The 23849-nt window shown below is 44.9% G+C and overlaps 1 protein-coding gene across 1 annotated transcript in view; it reads left to right on the forward strand.

Moving 5' to 3' along the window:
- Window positions 1-22702, forward strand: part of LOC105570147 (myb-like protein AA) — a 29782-nt gene extending 7080 nt beyond the window's left edge. Inside the window, exons 2-3 of the mRNA XM_012027128.1 lie at window positions 19730-20035; window positions 21046-22702. Coding sequence (XP_011882518.1) covers window positions 19730-20035; window positions 21046-21510 — 771 coding nt within the window. The 3' untranslated portion in view covers window positions 21511-22702. The remainder of the gene's footprint in view (window positions 1-19729; window positions 20036-21045) is intronic.
- Window positions 22703-23849: the final 1147 nt, after the last annotated feature.

Genomic DNA, 23849 nt, shown 5'->3' on the forward strand with positions numbered 1-23849 from the left:
CAAAAAAAGATTCACATGGGAAATCTCTTAGAACCTAGGACCAATTTATTCTCGTCAACCAACGAGTATACATCGGATCGAGGGAACTTACATGACACCGCGTTAGAAACAAGTTGATCCAATTGCAGAAATCCACCGCTGACAATGCGTTAAATTATTTGTATTCAAACTTAATTTTATATACTGAAAAAGGCTCAGCACAGCCGAAACGTCTATTTTAACCTGAAGAATAAAGTATATTGTTTTTAAAAAAAAATAACACCTATTAATGCTCGTTAACGTGGCCTTTTAATAATTATGATTTGTTAATACAACACACGAGCGAAAGAGACACTCTCTATAATAATCTAATTGGGAATAATATTAAATTTAATTCTAATAATCATATTAGAATTTATTAGAGAACCTCTTCATAAGTATATCCAGTTTGTTTGATACCTACGTGCCTTACGCTTACGTTTCCTCTTTCCAAAATCGTGATGTCTTTTACGTGAAACAAAAAAGGCGTTCATATTTTCGATATTAAAATGGTTTCTGAAGATAAACGTGAATCAAATTTAAAGAAATAAGAAAGGGGCACAACACAACGACTCTGTGTGGTTCACATTTAGATTATTTTGTTATTTGAGAAAGTGGGACATTTTTTGAATACTTTGCATTTGCGTAAACAAAATGAAAACGAATAAAATGCGTATAATCTTGCGATATATATATATTTCATATATATTTTCATATATATATAAAAGAAATCCGAGTATGAGAAGCCCCGCGAAATATCCTAAATATTAAGAATTTCGCGCGGGGACGTTTTAATATCTCTCGATACGGAACTAGTGCGCGTCCGGACGGTATCTGGAACACCGACAGACTTATTCCGTCGTCTCTCCCTCCCCGGGAGGACGAGCCCGAGCGAGTGTCGCGACGATGAGGCCGAGGGAGGGCGAACGGGGGTGGAAAGGCGCGCACGGGAACGCTCGCGTTCGAACTCGGCGCGAGAGGTGGTATAATAAAAGAAGCGGGGAACGCGAAGGAGGCCGTTACACCGTCTGCCTTGTATGTTTCTTCCGTCTGGCCCAGAATGCGAGGCAGGCTTTCACTGCAGTTTTCTCGTCTGGGTCGACAGCTCCGCTCCCCCGTGTCGTTCTCTCTCTCTCTCTCTCTCTCTCTCTCTCTCTCCCCCCCCCCCATCTCCCTCTCTCTTGCACGCCGATGTACGCCGGTCTCTCCCTTCCGTTGCCTTCCGTCGCGAAAGAAAGAACGAGCGGGCCGAGCGTGCACGTCGGTCGATACCTTCACGTGGCACTTTTAAATGTCATCAGCCCGCGATTGCCGAGGTCGGTCTCGCGGGCCTCGGAGATGGCAGCCGTTCATTAGTAGGTTCCGCGACACGCTGACCTTTAACTTTGGAGAAATCCTTTCGGGGGAAAGACGATACCGCGAGATCTCGAAAATCTTTCAAGTTTAATGGATTTTCTTTTAAACGGGGTCATACGGGCCGCGCCGCGACATCAAAAGCTCGGTTCACAATTTATAACACTTAAAATTAACCGGTGAAACTAGGCCATTTACGCTCAGCAACGCCCGAAGTGCTCAACATTTTATGCGCCATCATAATTCCCCGCGGAGAGACGCTCGAATCGTCGTCAATTGATAATCGAGATTTTTTTTGGCAAGGAATAATTGAATTCGCAGCCTTGTCAAATCTTAAGTTGAATCCGAGACGATCTTGGGTCATGAATTATCAGGAAAAAAAAACTGAATAGGGTCGTAAGCAGACGCGCCAGAGCATTCCTAATAAATTTCTTCAAGCTGATTGATTAAAGGCTGCGCCGCGTTATCACAAATTACAGAGATAACGATATATTTTATCCATGAAATATATTTAGGATACATTTATCCGTGAGACAGGCGAGATAAGATAATATAAAAATTCGCGAGCGCTTTCTTTTGTATTTGCGATTCTCTCCTCCGTAAACAAGACAGCATTCTGGATCTGTACCGCGGGATGTAGTGTCGCGCCAACACGAACAAATTGAAAGGCGTCCCGTTCCGCGGAAGATCATAAAGCGGCCTTAAAGACGGCACCGTTTTATGAACCTTCTTTTCAAAGTAGAACTCCGTTTATCCATGTCTCTATGAAAGCGATAAAAATGCCGACTCCGTCGCGGCGTCCTCGACGTCGCTTCGCGATAAGCGAGCCGTAAATATATTATGCGCGAATCGGATTCATTATCGTGTACACATGGAAAGCAGCAGTTCAACGAATGTGTAAACAGTTCGTTTCTATATTTCTCCAAGATATTAAAGCTACGAACGGATGCCCCTTACGATTATATTACAGGACCTAGTTCTCGACAGAGTAATATCAAAATATGTAGCGAGTCAATTTCTCTCTCTCTATTAAAATCCGATTTACTCTTTGCGTCTAGAAACATTCTGTTTTCTACGAGCAAATCAAAACGCAAAAGGGTACGAATATTTATATGGGCGTAAAATTGACACGCGTTTCTCGATCGGCGTATCGCAAATGTGCGGGGACGTGTTCGTAACGTGAGGAAATACCGCCGGGGGCTTTCTCCGTTTCTTGGAAAAACGCCGGACCTTCGGCAGAGATTCGTTTAGCGGTAAGCTGGATCTAACGGTCGCTCTAATCGCGCTCGTTAGTATAGCGAGCACGGCACGCTCGTTAACATGCGTTGGCTCGTAGAGCACGGCACGCCGCGCGCATAATTCGCGTCTGCGCAAGTATGAGCGCATATTTAACCGCCGAGTATAAGACCGCGCAATGTATGGGTGTACCTTTAAATATGATTCAGCTTGCAAATAACCAAAGCAATGAATAATGCGTCAAACGAGACGTTGCGTCTTTCTAAGCAGCGCTCTCTAATCTTTCGCGCTTATCGGTCAAACGTGTGAACGACCGAGATAAAAAAAGAAATTCGGAGAAGCTAGACTCACCGCGGTTCTTGCGTAAAGTTATTTAGCCATAAAGCGGGTTGGATTATCCAGTTCTTAACCTAGAGCGCTTCGTTACATGTCGCTCTAGCGGTAATTGGCGTTTAATATTCGCGTTTAGCGGAATGAATACGCGGGGAAATATTCATCGCGACGCCTCGTCGCTTGGCGAGCGCGCAGGATTTGTCTCGGATCAGCGACGCGGGTCTCTCGTAAGCAGAGTAAACAAGTGAGAATGCGGGGAATGTAATATCTCGCGTTTTATTTTTACACTTTTCGATAGATTTCTCCGAAGAGAAACCCCATGTGTCGGGTCGTCATTCTGAAAAGAAAAGAAAAAGAAAAGAAAGAAACGCGCGTAGCGCGTAGCTCGCGCGTAGCGCGCCCACGTATAATGGGCAAATATTAGCTCGAATCGAAAATTAGATCGATGGTCGACAATATCCCTTCCCGTCCTTTTCCATTGTTTTCTTTTTCTTTCCCTCCCTCTCGTTTGATTGGGCTGTCTGGTCAAGAGACGTGGGAAACGGCAGTGGGAACGTTTACACAAGTGCGACGCCTCGTACGAAGGGTGGACTCGCTCGAGCACGTCTCATACATTGTATATTGAAGATATGATATTGGAGCATCTAAATCCCGCCGGGTCCAATAAAATAAATATCTGAACAGCAGACGCGCGAGCTCTCTTCTCTGTCCTGTCCGTGACACGCGACATGTTATCGTTTCGTCCGAGTGCGAGGAGAAACGGGTGTAACACTAAAGACCTGCGAACGCGTGGCAAGTAATTTTGGTGATCAAGTATTGCTGCAACCTCGTCCATTATTACATACGATGTATATACACCCGGAGAAAGGATTTAGGATTAAACAATCATTAATGAGATACGTTGAAATCGCGTTTCTTTGAATCTACTAAATTCGTATTTACTTTACTAAAGCATTCGCTTGATTTGAAGAAATAGATATGAATTCTCTTAAAGCCTGTGTCCACGACGCCTAGGACTTGGTCCAAGTTCTAGAAAAATGCGTAGCCAATCAACTTGTAGCTTTTATGGAATAGCAAGTTATCGAATAGCAAAAAAAAAGTTTCTTTAAAATCAAACAAATTTTCTAATTTTGACCTTACTTAGGCTTTTATTTAATTTCAAGGAAATTACTTCTCTACCTTAATCAAAATGTTATTTGATTGAAACTGAAATCTCTGAAGGCCTGTGTCCACGATGCTACGACTTGGTCCAAGATCTAGAAAACTGTGTAGCCGAGAGAGTAGACGTAGAAGTCATTTCTTTGAAATTAAATGAAAACTTAAGTAAGGTAAAAATTTGAAAATTTGTTTGATTTTAAAGAAACTGTTTTCTGGGTGCAATTGTTGGAAGAATGGCTCTCGCTTGTTTAAATATAAAGGACACGCGGTTATCTATGTGGACGACACGCCATCGTTTTTGCGCATCGTGCAAGTTCAGCCGAGTTGTTTTCATGTGATTAAGCGCGCGCTGCCCGGCGTTTGTGGAATTGCAAAAAGCGCATGTTTATTCGAAAAAATTTCATTCTTCGGACGATTACGTTCCACGGGATTTAATTAACTCGCGAGCGCCGCAAAAAAATTGAGCTCTACGTTGGAATCTGTTGCATACGCTCGAGGCGTTTATCTCACTTCGAAATCTAAATGCTCTATGCTCATTGAAGACATTACGTCGGCCATTGATTGTGTCGTGAGGCGAAATTTGCATTTCTGGTTGCACATACGGTATTGATTTTTGAACGATATGAGGCGGTGATTTTTTCCATGCAACTTTCGTCCTAAAAATTACTAACGCCGTTGATATTAAATATCCGCACGATTATCGTGAATTTTAAACTTGCCGCATTATTGAGCGGGGTTTTAAGATATTCAGGTATTTGTGAAACACAAATTAACGGGGTTGGGCAATATAACTCGTTACTTGTAACGAAGTTAGTTACTTTTTTTTTGGTAACTCTAACTTAACTTCGTTACTTTCTCTCCATCTGTAACTGTAATTTAATTCAGTTACATTTTTTCAATAACTAGTAACTAATTTAATAGTTACATTAATAGTTACTTTATATATTTTTTAAACCTCCACAGACCGCATTAGGTCTTGCATTTGCGCATAAACGCTTTTGTCGACGCTTTACAATTCAAATGTAGATTTGATATTATATTTTTATTTTCGTAGGTAACTGCAAAGTAACGATTCGTTACTTTTTTTAGTAACTGTAACACGTTACTTTTCAGAATTGGTAACGGTAACCAGTTAGATTTTTAGCGAGAACACCTGTAACTATTATAGACACTTTTATAAAGTAACTTTCCCAACCCTGCAAATTAAATATTCGATGCAAATTAAATACGTCATTTTAACAAATATAGAAGTAGCGAGGAATCCATTACAAGATAGACTTTACAAAATTGACGAGAAGACTCTCGCGCGTTTTCGAAGCCGTGAGAGCGGCGTTGCGCGCAACAAGCGCCTAGTAGTTGTAGAAACGTTACCGTTCACTCCGCCAAGAGTGAAGGTACTCGTTTAACGAATGTCGCAAATAATCATGACGTTTTACGGCAGCCGCGCTGCCGCGACGACGCGAGGTTTGTGCATGCACGTATCTCTCAAGGATCTCTCGTCGATGGCGAAAGAGAAAAAGACCGTCATGACGCATGAGAAACTCACGTCGTAGGGAACAAACACTTTGACATTACGAGCTATTCGATTTTTTTTTAAGACCGATGTGTAATACCCTTCCACTCGCGTCACCAGGACGTCGAATTTCAACGAGGATCTCGAAGACGTCCTGGCTGTGCGTATGCCGGATACAAATTCTCCCGGTCGAATGTAAGTGGAGTTCAAGCTGCAAAGAAAATACCAGCGTGGGTTTACTGGCATCGTTGTTGCCTCTCGAATCGTAAATTGTGAAAAATTAGATGTTGACTTTCACGAATTAGGTATTTTTTTCGGAAAACTATTGGACAATTCCGAGGTTTATTGTCACGGTGTATTTGACAATTGAGATAATCTTCATAGCATTGATCACTTTTTGACTCGTGATGTTTTATCTACTTGCGTCGCATTTTTTTGTACTATCGTCTCTTAATTTATTACAATTTTATATTATTGACTGCGTAATCTATGTATATTTTTAATTCGCCAATCGATATAGATTTTTAATTGTATTAATTTTTTTTTTGTTATACTGAAGATGGTCCAATAACTCCGGTTAACAGTTAGCCGACGTTTGTGAAGCCCTACACCGTACGAATTCGCGCAGAGATTCACGCTTTCGCGAAATTCCGCCCGCGGATCCGAGCGAGACGCATCGCGCTCGCTCTCGCGTAATAAACGCTAACGCGCGGAACGTCTTGCAGATTGCAATCCTTACGCATCGACCACTCGACGCGGCGCGTTGCATGAAAAAAAATATTCCCAGCCTAGGTTGAACGTATTCGCGCCTCCGTGTGCGAAACCCGTCCGCAAGGCTACATAAAGAGAGAGAGTACACGCGCTTCCGCGCGGTGGCGGCCGCCGCCTTCGTCGCTACGCTCGTCGGCATAAAGCGTAACGGCGGGATAATTTTCCCGGCCGTAAAGCGACGCTTCGCCGGGCGACGGTGCAACTATACGGCGAAAAGTGGAAGCGGGAAAGCACAGGAAGGTTACATGTACACCCCGCGCGCGAGCGCGCGTTGAATTATTCCACGGTAAACGGCCGCGCGAGAAAGAAAACGCCGGGGCGACTCGTGCGTCGCGACCCCGCGATCTTCATTTTCTAATTTAGCGCGCCGCATTAGAATGGGGACCGCGACGAACCCCCGTCGGAAGGAGCGAGGGGGAGACTTCTTCTATGTCCGGTAATTTAATTTAATCGCGCGATGCCGAAGAACTAAAAGCCTAGGGGATTTCTTCTTTTCTAGAAAATTCTTGCAAGTTTGATGAAATTAGAAGAGGGCACACACAGGCGCGCGCGCACACACATTCATTGGCACCCATTATGGCCGTATCACACTGGCGGTTCGCGTTGGCGTTGGCCGTTGCGTTGGCCGTTGCTGTTGCCATTAGACCAATAGATGCCCGGCTATTTTAAAGCCGCAAGCCGCCATCACCAACCGCTGTTCTCCGATTAGTCGAGACGCAGCAGCCAACGGCAACGCCAACGCGAACCGCTAGTGTGACACGGCCATTACGCCCATATCAGACTACGGATTGAGATTGGGATTGGATTCAAATTTGACCAATCACAGTAAGGTGTACTAATCTCAAGTTTAGTAACTTTTATTCCAATTGGTCCAATTTCAATCTAATCTCAATCTCAATCCGTAGTCTGATACGGGCTTTAGATTAGAACTAGAAGCATCTCGCTTGTACAAATGAAAAAAGCGATGACTTTCCACTTAAATTTTCCAAATCTTCCTTCTCGAGACAAGTCGAGCGATTCGCCGATTGTCAAATATCGAAGTTAATGGCTTATCAGCACTAACAGTTTTCGACATCAGCCGCGCGACTTCCGTGTCGAAACGCGTCGGAGGCCACTTATCGCGATCTGAAAAGCACGGCGTGGCGCCGTGAAGCGTTTTAAAGGATATGTCGCAACGGTCGCGTCTAGACGGGTCGCCGACGCTATTATCCGGGCCTCGTTAACGCTTATCTCTGTCAAACGGGAAGCGTCTACGCAACGGCGCGGGCGGATTGCGCAAGTGTGCTCTCGCGTACGTGCGTGCCGCGTGTCGCTCGCGCACTTCTGTCCCACCCACGCAAGCGCGCGCGGATTGCGTCACAGGTTCTTGCGCTTTTCTGCTTCTCTCGTTTCAGCCTGTTGACCTCCGGACACGCGTAATTAATCCCCTATAGACGCGCGCACGTCGGCGATTACACGCGACATTCATCGGCGCGACAGGACGCGGCGCCCGGTGTTTCGCAAGTTCCCGCGGATCACGCGCGACACGCTACCACGTTCGCTCGACGATTTCGAATTCTCGAAATCCTGAAACAATCATCCCGCCGCCTCTCATTATTCTTCAAGAACCTTCCGGTCGCGTGCATATCCTGTGGTGCACGCTGCCGTCGGACCGACGTGAATCATTCCTGGAACTCCGCGCAGCTAATGGTATTTTATATCTCGCACAACCCGCCACCGATCTTTTTACGTTCTTATATTGCGGGCGAAAAATATTTTTACACTATGTATAATTTTATTTTTCTCGGCAAATTGTTTCTTTACTGATTTATTAGTCTCACTCTTTCCGCACGAACGATCTACGGTGCACTTAAGTCATTCCACTTTAACGGCCCAGAAACTATGCTTATCTTCAACCATTTTTTTCACAGTAAATACACCATACAATGAAATCAATCTTTTTGGGATTTATTAGGGCACTCTTGAATAACGCAATAAAATTGTTGTCATAATTTAAACAATTTTTTAATTAAGCGTTTTCTACACCGTTCGAATGGCGTGTCAAAAAAGATGCGAGTCCGCTGCGTTGATGACTTTTATCAAAAAATCAAAAAGATTCTTAATCTATAAGAGCATCGCTATGTTCCGAACCTCAATTAAGAATTTGTATTTAAAAATAACAAAATGGCGCCAGTTTGAAAAAAAGTTTTGAGAAGTACTTTCGAAAGTAAAGAAATTGTTAAAGATAAGCATACAGTTTTTGGGCCGTTAAAGTGGAATGACCCCTTGAAGGAATTCGCGCAACTGCGTTTCGTTCCTTCTACGAAATTGTTGAATTATAAACGAGAGGTCGATTCGTCGTTCATTTAATTAGGCATAACGCTCCGTCTATTTACTTCCTCTTGCCGTTCTAGTGTTCGAAGCCACTGACGAGAACGAAAATTGCACGGGTAACAGATGACAGGGCGATCGCGTAACGAATATGCGACGTAACTCACGCGCGCGGCGTCCCGTGATATAAACGTAACGGGAGTTAGTCACTTCATAAATATGGCAATGTGTCAGAGCCACGGACTGGCGTCATGCAAATTTGGAAATTCACGGAAGATCCGATGCACGGCGCGTAGGGGGGGGGGGAGAGATTGTTTCTCTTCGCGTATCATTTGGCATGGTCGCGACGTACCGCAAACGAAACCGTTAGATCATTAAGTTCTGCACGAGAAGTCCCTGCATATTCATATCCTAGAGGCGAGATACCGTAGGATAATGTACCCGATACGCTGTTTTGGTTTAGCAGCGGTGATCGATACTCAAAATGAAATACTTTTTAACTTAATCGGCAAATGAGACGTGAAGGGATTTGTGAGGAAGGGCGTATTTTTTTTTATAGTCGTTCAGTTAGAGGACTGCATTAGATGATTCGACAAATCTCGCGGGTATTCTGAATCGGGAAAGTTGCTCGTATTACGAGGGACAGCTCTTGCCGTGCCGATCAATGGACGGAGAATGATGAAACGCGTCTATAAAAGCGCACAATCTGAATAGTTGATTGTTTAAAACATTGAAAATCGTTGCGCGACTGCAGATAATTTTCCCACGATCGAACGCTCTTTGCGGGGTCAACGCGAGCTCTCGGCGCAATGTACCGGGCTTTTATTATGCTCGCTCGCGATGCAGAACGTCAGGCGGCTTGATTTACAGTCACTCTATCGAAGGCAAAGTATTGTATAAAATACGATTCGCCTCGTCGATCGATGGCGAAACGTACGCGTTAGAAGGGAAGTGAAAATGCCCCGGGGATAGTCTAAGATTAAAAAATATATAGAAGTTCGTAACACACAGAGATATACTTATATAGTATATAGTATATAATGTATAAGTATATAGTATAGTAGCGATAATTTATGAAAATTGTTATTGCTAAATTGTTATCTCATAATAATTTCAACTGCCATGGTGTATTAAGATGAGCTGTGGACATAGATTTTAGATCGCAGGGTTTTAAAACTTTATAAACTTTAATGAACGACACACACGGTATTTTTTAAATCAGATTGATTGCTGAAAAACCGAGCGCATTTTAAACGAACTTTATTTTAGCTGATATTTTTTTACAAGTTGCATTCAAAATAGACGGAGTTACCCTAACGGCATTGCGACCCCATGGGACTAATTGCACGGAGAAGGGTTCTTTCCCCTCTGTGATGTCAGCGACGCATTTTCAGAATTTCGACACAACAATAAACTTTCTGGCTATTCGCCAAAGAGTTTTGAAGTCTCCCCGATGTAGAAAGAATTCTGGCGATTAAATAGAAAAAAAATGCAGACTCGACTTGACGTTTTCATTGTGTAAAAATTCACTGTAATTCTTTTATCAGGAATTGATATATAAGTTTTAGTCCCTTTCGATATAAGGCGATACAGAGCTCTCGTTTTCGAAGTTTACTCTGTAACTTTGATGTAGAAGAGAGCTCATTTTGTCTTCTACAAAAATCGCAATCTTTCTGCGTTCAATCGAGAAGCGATCTCGATAACGTGACCGCGAAAAGACGTAGAAAACTATTTTAATTCCAGACGATACAGTGCTCTCGTTTTAGAAGTTTGCTTTGTAACTTTGATGTAGAGCTCATTTTTTTCTTCTGCAAAAATTGCAATCTTCCTGCGTTTAATAACGTGACTGCGAAAAGATGTAGAAAACTATTTCAATTCTTTAAGGTGATACAGAGCTCTCGTTTTAGAAGCTTACTTTGTAACTTTGATGCAATGCAGACGAGAGCTCATTTTTGTCTTCTACAAATATCGCAATCCTTCTGCGCTCAATCGAGAAGCGATCTCGATAACGTGACCGCGAAACGATGTAGAAAACTATTTTAATTCTTTCCTGCAGTCTTCGCCTTCAGGACGCCCGAGTTTCGGCTGCTAAATTCATGATTCTTTTACGTGAGTACGTTTCATACAGTGTCTCGCGGTAGAAACTTCTACGGCTCGTTGGACTTCGATGTTTGCTCGACACTGGTTCGCCGTCACTCCGTATCGGTGGCATGACTTTTTTGTCTCCGAGATTTTTCTCGATCCGAGGAGTGCACTTATTCCGAGGCAGTCGAAACAATCCGGCCTCTTATCGCCGGCGTTCCCCCTCGTATCCGCGCCCCATTCCCAATCCCCTTTCCTCGTGTTCACATTCATGCGAGTAGCCGTTTTTATTTGCAGATCACGAACGGAGACGGCGCGATTCTGACTCGGTCTCGCTCGTATTTTTTTTTTCTACGTCTTCCTACAGCCGCCTCGCTCCGAAAACGCGCCGCGGATCGGAGACACTTGTTTCTTTCGTGCGCTTCGTTCGCGGCGTCGAACGCGAGGAATCGATCAGTTCCTGTTAATTGAAACCGAGGCACTCGCAGAACGTATCTTATGCTGGAAACACTTATTACTCAGATTACGTAATAACTGATGGAAAAAAAACGCAGGAAAGAATTTAAGTCACTTCCTTGCCATCCGCCAAATTATCGGAATTATCGCTCCTTTATTCACGACGCGGTAAGAGTGCATCCGCGATGTTTTGCAAAAAGGGAAAGTGATCTCGTCTACGTCAAGACGAAGAGGCAAGTTTGTAAAACCGAAAGCTTTATGCAACAGTATAAATCGTGTTCCCGAGAATTCGAAAACAAATTATATTACATAAATTCGATTGTCCTATTAGAGTCCTAATTTGCTCCACGTCGTATCTTCGGGTCTCCGGAAACGGTACGTCAAATTGATATCGCCCCAAGGAATAACGACACTTGGACAATTACGTTGCAATTTTCTGCAATGTAAAAGCGAATTACAGCGCGGTAATGAAAAGAAGTTTTAAAACAAACGAGTCATTGATCATCGACCTTTAGACTGCAAAAAATCGATAGCGTTTAACTCTTTCTATATAAAAACTTTCCAGACGAGATGACCTCAATAGCCGTCCAATCAGACTTCATAACAAATTCCAAGAATACGTCTAATAAAATATTATATACGCGTCTCTCTTTCTCCCCCCCCCCCTCTCTCGCAGCAGCAGTTAAATTTAGGAAACTTATACGGGCTACGAGTGTTATTAGGGAAAGTTATTTACAGTTGTACGAGAGAGACTCGTAGCCGTTCTCGTCAATAATATCGCAAATTTTTCCTCGCGATTCAACTGTATACGAGTGGATACGTGAAACGCGAGGACGTATGTACATGCGACGATCTTTAATGAAAGCCACGATATTTTTTCGCTCTCCAATTAATCACGCGACGTGATTACATCGTAATCGTAATTTACGAACCAGGGAAGCATTACTTGAATTTTAATCCAGCAGAAGTCGTCGCGCTTTTTTTAATCTCTCTATACGAGTACAATTACCAGAGCTGTATACGTGTACTTTGTCTCATACCTGCATGCAGTTGCATTACTAAAACCAGCCAATTTGTTTCTCAATCGCGTCCCATTTTTATGGAAGGGGCCAGTTAACTAGCGAGTTTCTCGCGAGAATTCGTAGCAGTTCGTAGAAAACTCGCGAGCATGTTCGTGATCGACGCGACGCGACGCGACGCGACGGCGGAACCGATCTGTCTCGTGACCTTGAGCGATAACAAATAATTGGCAGCGAGATTACATTCGTGGACAAAATACCGCTGCGTCGCGGCAACAGATTTGGAGCCGCGCCTGTCGCCCTACCAATGGGCATATCGAGAAAATCTAATCTAATCCCTTCAGCTACGAATATCCACTCGCGTATGGCGTGTGCCGAAATCCACGATCTTAACGCTGATCCGCGTCGATCCATTTCTTATGCATTGGTAATTTCATAAAAGAGTAGACTCAACGTCTCATAGGAAAAATTAATACTTTCCATATCTCTCTCTCTCTCTCTCTCTCTCTCTCTCTCTCTCTCTCTCTCTCTCTCTCTCTCTCTCCTTCTCTCCGATTATGTTCAAGTATTAATGGCCAGTAGTTAACTAATGAATTGTAAAATATTTAATCCTCGGGGCGATATTGAGATATAGAATCTATTATCTTAGAAAGTTATAAAATTGAACCATGGCGCAAGAATAAAATGAATGCGAAGTAAAATCGATAAGTTGATAATCCTCGTGTACTCGCGCGGAAAAGCGCGCGTTAAAGGTACAAGTACCAAACGCACTCGTACGCCTGACAGAATTGTCCCGCCGCGCGGCTGAATATTATTATAACGCAGGCATTATGAATGTCAAGTACAGAGTGCCCTCGGTAAAATTAATTCTTCTCAAGTTTCACGCGGAATACATTTTCCCGATACGACGTTCGGAAACCGAACGTTTCACGCGCGCTGGAGGGATTTCTTTTTTTAGAACGACCTTTATGCGCGAAGGTGTTAGCAGGTGCTGCGAGAGTATAGTCGCAGCGCTTTACAGCGAGTGCATGATGTATCCCCGGTGCATTGCCCTCGTGCAGGGTGGCACGTTCTCCTCGATCGATACGTTTTACCAAACGACGACGACGACGACGAAGACGAAAACGACAGCGAGGACGTTGGAAGGCATTTGCGAGCCAGCGATTCTCAAGACGTTACAGTTTTCCGGCGCGTTGATTAAATCGCATATACAATTCGACAGCCGGAAATTTTATTCGCTATCCGACGCGATAAAACGTTCACGGTGCTGAACACTTTTTGAAATTAGGCAAACTGTTTCGACAACGTTTCTAATTTGTACATCGGCAATCTGGAATTCGAAGGCTGCGGCGTTGCAGGCGCCTGTCAGAAAGGCCCTTGGCGATTTATTCTCGCGTAAATGCGACGAATTAAATAATATGAGCAAACGGTCGTTTGGCCATTTGAGGCGCGCGAATATCGCGGACGATGCCGGGTAAACAAGAACAAATGTAATCACGCCGAATCCGATTTGTACGATGCGATCGTGACAGAGGCAGGTAGTAAGAAGACTTACGAGCGGCGTTCCAGCTTGTTATCGCCGGATCAGTATCGCCGGCCAGAATCGTAAAAGAGATGTCTGCGCGACGCGCGAATTGATTGCGATATAACGCCAGCGGAAACTCTCTCTCTCTCTCTTTCTCTCTCAAAAGGAAAGCATCTTGTCGCGAACGTGACGCGACAGCGCCTCAGTTTTTAGCTCTCGACGTTCGGAAAAAGAGACCGCGGTGAGCGATGACTAATCTCACGTGAACTTCGCGATCTCTTCCGACCGTAGGAATGGGAGACTCGAAGGCACACCATCCGCAACGTTGTGAAACGCAGGTTGCAATACGTTTGCACATATATTGTTGCTGTCTTTATTTTATTTTATACTTTCGCGCCCGCCGAGGCACTCGGGAGATGACGGAGTGCGTATGCACGTCGCCTGAACACAATATTTGCAACGCCAGATTAAGGCGACGACGGGGAGATTGCGTAATCTAAAAGATGCGCACGGCGTCAAAAATTATACGCGCTTTATCGGCGGCGCGCGATTGGCCTGACGTATATTTTAATCGTTGTTTGTCGGCGTGAGCCTCGAGGCGCGACGTTGATCGAGCTGCGTAGGTAGAGCACCGCAAATATTATGCTTTTTCTTTGCAAATACCTTCTGGAAAAAATTATTTTCGGCGGACCGTCTCCGGTAGGAAACATTCACGGCAAAAACTTGCGAGGAGAAAAAACGGACGAAAGAGCTTCGTGCATAATTCTCGTATTTATATTTCACAAATATTTTCTCTTTTTGAAAGTCCCCCAAAAATTATTTAACTTCCTTTTCTTACGGAGAGAAGAGTATTTCTTTTTCCCCCCTCCCCCTGAAATTGGTCACGACGTGGTCCGTTACGTAGCGAAATAAAAGTCACCTGTTAACGATTGTCAGCCAATGAACAGTAATTACTCGCGGGATACACGGTCGCTTTCGATTTCGGCGTCCGCGATTATTACCCCGTTATCTCGGCGGCGAAAATCAACGAGCGTTGCAGCGGCTCGTCGGTCGCGTAAACTGCTGCGTCGTGGAATCGAGCGGGCTGGGGCCAAGTTACATCCACGAGGCTCCTCGAAATACCGCTTTGTCGTCGCCGGGTGACTTTGACGTCCCGGGAGAAGGGTAGCTCGGGAGGTGCAAGTTCCTCGGAGCGTATAATACCCGCGAGCGAGCCGAGCGATCGATGCGGCGAAGTTTACCCTTTTCTGAAACTGCAATTTCAATCGAGCGAGCGACGGAGAGGACGGGGACGGCGACGAGGACGATGACGGCAGCGTCACGTCTCTCGAGCGAGCGAGCCGAGCGCAGCGGTATCGAGCGAGCTGTGCAACTGCGACAGCGACTAGCGGTTTTATGGTCCACCGAGGTGGTTCGGGGAGTCATAAAGTCTGTTACAACATCGCCGTCCGCGGGCTTTTGCGAGCCGCTATAGCGTTTCGAGCACCGACATCAGCCCGTGAGCGAACTTCGTCCCTTCGTCGCTCGCCGGTTAACTCTATCTCCGATCGATCGACCGAACGACCTCACGCTCGTCACTCTTTCACCTTCTCTCGTTCGTCCTCGCGTATCCGGGCTGTCCGCTTCTCGCCCGGGTCAGCCTCGCTCCCGGGCGAAAAATGCAATCGTTACATAATACAGTACGGAAACGCGAAATATAACAATATGTCGCGAGAGAATAAGCGTGTAAGAAATAAAAGCGATTTCAAGGTTTTTCGGGCCGCTTAGGTTCACTTACTGAGAGGACTGGGTCCCCTCAGGATCTGTTTCTACGCACGGGGAGAGAATTTTCTCTGAAAATTTATCCCGAGCGATCGTGTAATCGTGGGACAACACGGCATTTCGAAGGATGTTATGACAGCTTTTTTTAAATTGCACCATACCATATTTAAGAAAACTCTCATAAAGTTCTTCAAAATGCCACGTTGTCCCACGCTTGCACGACAGTACTTCTTTCTTGTCAGTAATTTTGCAACTGTACTTTCAAATAGCTCTATCTCGGAACCAGTGGGGAATGGGACATATATTCATATGAACATTTTTGCTTAAAATGACCGATACTACCACCTCCCAGAATATTGACCTTTCTTCCTGGGACATCCTGTATATTTTAATAAATTTTTTTACTCGTGGAATGACATCGATTCTCGTTTTGAGATATTGACTCGCTCGGGCGAGTTTCGATCGCCATCATACTATTTTTGAGAATGCCGTCATCAAAGTTTCTCTATTGTAGAAATAATAAAGAAGTTCATGCTCTTTCGCAGCTTGCTCGTTTTGAAAATGATACTTAAAAAATATCGGCACGCCTAATTACTTGTGGATTATTTTATAGATGGTATTGTAAGTAGAGGCAACGTGATTATTTAGTATTTTATACGCAAGCAAAGATTAAACGACAATTGTTGAATGGACAAAGTGTGCGAACTCACAAAAATCTACATATATACAGAGAATGTAGATGGACAATTGTCGTAATCACTTTTAGAATTTGCGAGCGAAAGACAACAAGAATCGCAATTTGCACAAAACGCGTATCGCGCGATAGCGTCGGCGGAACACGAGAGCGATACCGAAAATACCCGCGTATCTCTGATCGAAAGGGTCCTCCCACGCGTCTGCATTACATTGGTAACGAGCGCGCGTGATGTTATGCTGCAAGTCGATCGATACGAGTGGTACGCGAGCGGCGCGAACATTCATCCCTTCTGTGTGTCAGTCGCTCCTGTCGTTGCTGTCTCCGCCGCGCACCCTCGCTCTGTTGTCGTCGCAGCAACAGCCACCGCCGCCGCATCCCTCTTCCGCTTTCCCTTTCGACGGCCTCGGACGAGCGCGAGAACGCGAGCGGAGGGGTGCTGAAAACCCCTTTAAAGCTTTAACGCGACCGACCGACCGACCCATCAGTCGTTAACACGCGCACGTGCCAGCGAATGTTCGCGAGAGAGAAGGACCTCTGCGCCGGCCCCGCGCTCGTTAAATCACGATCGAATCGTCGGAAGGAATCATAGCGAGAAATGTTTTTAAATCCGCCCCGGGAGCTGTGGCCGAGGGTCTTTGCGTTTGGGAGCAAAATCAACGGAAGGGATTCGTCTCTAGAATCTTTTTGTTATAAAGACCTGTGCCCGCGATGCTAGAACTTGGTTCAGGTTCTGGTCTCGAGAAATGTGTAGCCCAATCAACCTGCAGCTATTCCATAAAGGCTGAACCAGGTTCCAGCAAGTTCGTGGACACAGGCCTTTACATATATAACGATGCAATTTGTATATAATTGTAAATGTTATTCCAATTAATAATTAAAACCTTTGGAGATTATTTCTACCAATGTTCGCTTCATCAAATTAAACTCGATAATCGATACCACGTGTAGAGCTTGTTTTTAAAAACCTGTATTAAATCTGCGGCAAAAACTAATCTTCAATTCAATTTCTGTTTCGTAAAAAAATAAAACCACACGTACAATGTATAATACACGAGAATATCAGGGACATATCAATATTTCAATGTATCGAGACATCCATAAATATCGCGAGGTATTTTCGGACACGCGAGCGGCGCGGTGGCTTTCACGGTCGTCACAGCGCGCACGATCGATCTATTTCGAACTAATTGGACGAGCGTGCGAATCAAAGACGCAACGCGGAACGAAAAGGAAAGCGCGCGAGTCGCGAGCGCGTTTGCACGCGACCTCGTTCTTTCGCCGCGCTCGTCGGCACTTGAGGCTCGTACGACCTTCTCCGTTTTACTCCTCGAGGTGCGCACGAACCACGCCATCCTGTGATACCGCCAACTGTCACGACGTGACGTCCCCCGGCCCGCCTCTTACGCGTGCATGCGTGCGTGCGTGAGCAGATGTTTTAAACCGGATCCGCGAAGGGAACGAGCGGAGAAATTTTCGCTGGAAGTAAGAGAAACCGATCGGGTTCGGCTGATCGGGATTTAACACAATTATCGGGATTATAGTCTCGGAGTTGTATCAGAGAACTTAGAATCGCGCAGAATGTATGGAAAAGATAGATAATTGAAGCCTTGGTTAATTCTAAATAACTTACAGAGGAACCTGGTCGAGAATATTGCCGAAGTCACTTGCATAATTCTTGAATTCGCGAGTATACAGGGTGTTCCAGGAAGAAAGGTCAATATTCTGGGGGGTGATAGTATCCGTCATTTTAAGCAAAACTGTTCATATGAATATATGTCCAATTCCCCACTGTTTCCGAGATAGAGAGCTATTTGAATGTACAATCGCAAAATTACTGACAAGAAAGAAGTACTACTATTTCTAATATTTGTTGTTCAAGTGATACATTTTTACAGATCATAATAAATTTTCAAAACCGTTAACAACAATGCGTTTTTCAACTCTTGTGTTGCTCGTTCGACATTTGTGAATACAACGGACGTGTAAGAGTAAATTTCCGCAGACGTTTACGAAGTTGGATGAAGGATGAAGTATACAGAAAAAAGTAAATACACGAAGCATTCAAGTAGCTCTATCTCGGAAACAGTGGGGAATCGAACATATATTCATATGGACATTTTTGCTTCAAATGACCGATACTATCACCTCCCAGAATATTGACCTTTCCTCCTGGGACACCCTGTATAATTTGCGTTATATGAACCTTACAGCGTTGCATTCAAGACTAATCTAGCCCTACGATCAATATAATATGTTGTTTAAAATCAACTCTGCAAACGCGAGTAGCCTTGTCCCTTTTTATATTCCCCATAAAATGCGCATTTGTACACGTATTTATCATGCGCGCGCATTAATCATTTTCGTTTGGAGCAATGCGCTGTTTCACGACGGCAGCGATCACGAATCAAAGTATTTTGAATGTCCGTTGGATTATATGAATAATCAACATCACAGAGAAATTAATCCTGCGGATATAATGATATGATTTATATGCAATTATTTACGTGAACCGAGTGCAATGGCACAGCACTAATATCTATATCCACGTACATACAGCGGGCGCTCTCCTGATCGAATGGTCGAGCAATTTCATTTTCTGCACTAATTTATTCACGACCATACAGTCGAGGGCTCACGATCGCGACCCTTTCCTCGGCGCCGGATAATAGCAGTCACCATACGTATGGCGCTTTATCACGGCACGGCGGACAGCCGTTCTTCGTATTTTTGTCACACGTACATCTTCCGCCGGAATTGAACAAAACTTCTAGTTTTTTTTTCTTTTATCTTTGATCCCGAAGCATTCGGGATGAAATAATCGCGAGACGCGATTTATCAAATCACGCGTCGTCAACAAAGGGTTTCTGAAAACAATAACTTTCGGCCAGCAATTCCTTTTTATCTGCAGCAAATAGAACGATAATAATCCCGTCACGATCCGCGCAGATTGACAGCAGCCAGGAATTGTGCAAGGAAACTCATTTTATTTTCCAACTTGTGACTGACATAGACAAATTTCCTTTTATTGCTTCCGGCGTTGGTCTATTGTTCTCAGAGTTTTTGCTTCGTTATATAAAATTCGGAGCATGAGAGCGAGAAGTACTGTTCTTATTCTTATATCGAGAGACTCTAGACAGGTTTTTATCCGATCAACGCGCTCATTTTACCGCCGGAAATTACAGGAGCGGAGTGTCGTGATTTTCTTATAATCTTGACCAGACTTTGGCGACTTATCTAAGTATTTATCGTCTCTGCCGTTGTGACACTGAAGATAAATTCATTTCAGATCGAAGAAACTGCTTATATTATGTGTAATTAACTTTGTTATATATATCTGACACATCTATAATAAGCTCGGGCTTATCAGTCCTTTTGTTTGAAATTTCCGGAATCCCGAATTACTATTTTTGCACATAATATTTTCGCCACGTTCGCCATTCGTACCATGCAACTCTGTGCAATTCCCGAGGACGTGAACATGATCGTCGATTTTGCAGATGCTGTCGGTGAGCCAAGGAATGGAGGTCGGCAGCAGCGGACGCGGTGCATCGGCGGAAGATGACCCGACCGCCGGTGCGGTCGGCGGTGGAGTCGGTGGCGGCGGCGGTGGCGACGGCGATGAAGCCAGGAGGCGTCGAGATCTCCAGGCGGTGATGATCGCCGCGGCGAGGGATCGCGCGATCCGCGCGGAGAGCGTACGGCATGATCTCGCCCTCAACCTGCCGCCGCGACTCGAGCTCCCGGACGGGGAGGAGCACCCGTACGGGGCGCACCCGGATCTTCACCTCCGCAACCCAGAGCAGGTGAGAGGCGCGGAGACAGTCACGGCGCAACTTCGGATCGAAATACATTCGAACAGATCTCTCTCTTTGCTGCCGATTTTTATTTCACGTTTACGACTGGAGTTTCTCCAGAATTTGCAGTTGGTACTTTCACCCACGGAATATCGCTCCAAGTTGTACGGAACTTCAATGTCATTGTTCTCAAGCGAGGCATATTATTCTCCAAGTAGCTTAGTTTTTTCACCGGGTGAACACTGCCGGGTCCCTTGTCTTTGTCACAAGTTTAACGCTGTAAAATTATATTTATAGTACGAGTATGTCGACGCACTGTCTCTGCCGTGCGTTGCCTCGCGCCCGGGAGAATGACCGAAAAACATATTTATTTATTCGCTTCCTGCCCCTCCGCGAATTCTCAGGTTCAAGTACTCATTACGCCTCGTCATCATTACGCAAGCAGGAATATTAAACTTCAAACCGCTTGAAGCACGGCCGGACTTAAGGCAATCACCGTAACTGCAATACAGATTTACATTCTAGAAACGATATGTAAAGTGGGAGAGTAAAAAATTAATTACTTGCTGAAAATCCCAAATTACAATTGATCGCTTGATGTTAAGTTATAAATTTTACGTTTAGAAAGTCTATGCTGAACATCTTGTTCTCGGAAATGAAAAGTAAACTTCTTGACACTCTTACGATAAATTAGTTCTTTGTAAATAAACACATTGCAACTTGATTAAGTAAATTTATGCGCTCGAACATTTTATATAAATTAACAATTCATGACTTTGTTAATTTTCTATAGTTCTTGAGAGCGCGTATCTTTTTTACTTCTTTCACGATTACCGTTTCATCGTGAGTTTTCACTTTTGTGTCATCCTCTTTGCAAGAAAATTCTGCACGTTTTTGTATATAAAAAACGTGACTTTTATTCGTTTCAACATAATTCGCGATCAAATAACACGCAAGGGATTCGTGCGTCCAATATAAAACTTCGTACGCTCGACTATAGCGAACTTTCTTGTTTCCAGGAGAGCGAGATTTATCAGAAGTGCGTGCGGGCGCCGCCGAATCGCACGGTGTTCGATAGCGAGAGTCCGCCGCCTTATCGGACGCCAAGTAGCAGCCAGCACCTCCACTCGGGGCTGCTCGACATGCCCGGCGATCGGGTGACGCGGAGTCAAAGCCCCAGCAGCAGCAACTTGTTGTTGAACACCGCACGCTCGATGTTCAAGATGTTCCCGAGCCATACGACGCCATCGTCGACGTCGATGCCGGTCAACAAACCGCCCTTTTCTAGTTATTCCGAGTCCAGTAGTAACGTGAGCAGTAATCTGAGCAGTAGCAATCTGTCCAACATCACCGTGGTGCCCTGCGAAACCGACGAAAGCCGGCAAGAGCAGCAGCAGCAGCAGCAGCAGCAGCAGCAACAACCGCAGCAACAGCAGCAGCTTCAACAGCAACCCCAGCAGCAGCAATTCCATCAGAAGGTTTGATCCGCGGCGTCCTCCTTCCTTGACGCTGTTATCGTCATCGTCGCAGCCGCATCGTCCGACCTCGAAAACGAGCGATGGTTCTCAAGATCGTTCTGCGCGACTGCAACGGCAACGACGATGCCCTTCAAGACTGACTCACGGGAGAAGCTTCAACATAGGATAAATTCCATCGGCCGTGTTCCATCGTGTTCAGCAACGTGTATCGTATATACGCGAGAGAATATAATATCTTCCCGGCCGGTGGTATCCTCGTTGGATCGTTCTTCTGGCGTTCTTCTATAATGAGAGAGAGAGAAAGAGAGAGTGTGAGAGTGAGAGAATGAGAGAGAGAGAAAGCGAGAGAGAGAGGGTCGTCCGTTCGTGGCCTAAAGGAGGGCCGGCGGAAATGTAAAGAAGCCGGCTCCTGGTAGTGACTAAAAAGTCAAATCAGTCATCAAGACTGCGCTCAATCGCCGTGCGCGTTGGTCCGCGCCTGTCCTCTATTTTTTTTCCTTCGACCGGGAGAATCGATACGCCGTCGCCGCCGCCGCTATTGACGCGTCTCATTGTGCAATTCCACACGCGGCCAGTGTCTAGCCTAGATCTCAGATTATTTCAAAGCGGTGGCACGAGGATTACGATGTTGCGTCGGGCATGAAGAGGAGACGGGAAGGAGAGCGCAAAATGGACGGGGGCGGTCGAGAACGGCGTAACCAACGCGCTACGCAAAGCGATGGCCTACCCTGGGACGAGGGGCATCCCTGTCCGGGAACTTGGAACGGCGAGAAGCTTCACTTCGAGGAGAAACAGGTGCGGGATTCGCGACACCGATTCGGCGACGAAGCGGATCCGCCGGTCACCCTCTTCCAGCTCTCGATCGGAGACTCGATCGTCGGACATCGCGGAAGTTTGTTCATCGCGACGAAGACTTAGTAAATTATTTATTATCGATATAACATTTTATTCGCGACGGGCGGCTGCTGCGCGACGGCCGGACGGGGCAAGAGTGTGGTTTCACGCGATGGTGGTTGCGGAGGAAAAAGAAGAAGGAGGGGAAAAAAAACGGACGAACGGGACATGAGTTGTATGAGCGAATTCGTTCGGTTGCGTGAGTGCGAGACCAGGCGTGCGTACGAGTAAATGCAAGCGCGCGTGTGCGGAACGAGTAGAACGAAAGACGCGCAGGAGGCGCGGCTAATTGCAGGGTCGAGAGGAAAGGAGGAAAGGAGAGAAAAAAAGACAGAAGAGCGGGACCCGCGCGCGCTCGCGCGTGTTTGTGTATGCGTGTGAGAAGTTGCGTAGGGGGATAATGTAGTGCCAAGAGTGAAAACGGGAACTCTGTACATATTAGGCTAGGTAGTTCAATATCAATATACTTATTACGACTAAAAAAAAAACGATATGCTACATACCGATTTAAAAGTAAAACATCAAACATACGTTACAAACACGCATACCATTAAAAACACGAGATGGCCGGCCGTACGAAACTATAATGGGACGCGCACGCACCTCCGACAAATGTATATTCTTCTGGCAAAGTCAAAGTCGAATGTGTTTCTACCTCGAATGCTATGCGTACTTGAAGCAATCAACAAACGTCGAATCTTTTCCGGCATAAGGATTAGAGATAATTATAAGGGAAATTTGTCGATCTCTTGTTTATTTTAAAGATTATGTGTTCGTAATCATTACATGTTCAATCATAATCGTTATAAGTAGCAAATCGATGTACTGATAATTTATTTAAAAAGCTAAAAAAAGAGAGAGAGAGAGTTAGCACCGATGGTCTCGTCTGTCATCGCGTTACACCGATGCGTAATTTCTAGAATAAAGTAAGAGTTTCGAAATTTCTTGCAACTCAAGTAGCTGGAATGGAAAGGATCGATGGTTCCTCCAATCAGCATTGCATTAATCGTATATGTTCTTTATCTTTAGATTAGAATTACATTGTAATATACAAGGAGGAAACATAAACGCGATTGCTCGGCACGGTTACATCGATATTTCTGGTTAACTAATTCTTGCTGTTAGCAATTGCCTATCTCTCACTAAGTTATTCGTGTAAATATAACGGAGGAAGGGAGGGAAATTTAGTTCGTCAATATAATGAGTTCAATCCAATCGACGTTAATGCAACCGGTTAATTAACGATCGACCGTAGTGCATTCGTGCATCGAGGAAGAATCGAATGATCGTTATTTGTTCGATAAACATTTGTTTTGCAGACGGAGTACGTTTGTAATGGCGGCGTGCATACAAGAGTACATTTGCAATGCAAATCTATGAGAATGCGCATCCCTTTCGCGTTCCGAATGGCTCGCCCTGTGTCCGACATAATGCTATCTTTATTATTATTC

The sequence above is a fragment of the Vollenhovia emeryi genome, unplaced genomic scaffold, assembly GCF_000949405.1.
Source record: "Vollenhovia emeryi isolate VEMERY1.0 unplaced genomic scaffold, V.emery_V1.0 DF939121.1, whole genome shotgun sequence".
Classification (NCBI taxonomy): Eukaryota; Metazoa; Arthropoda; class Insecta; order Hymenoptera; family Formicidae; genus Vollenhovia; species Vollenhovia emeryi.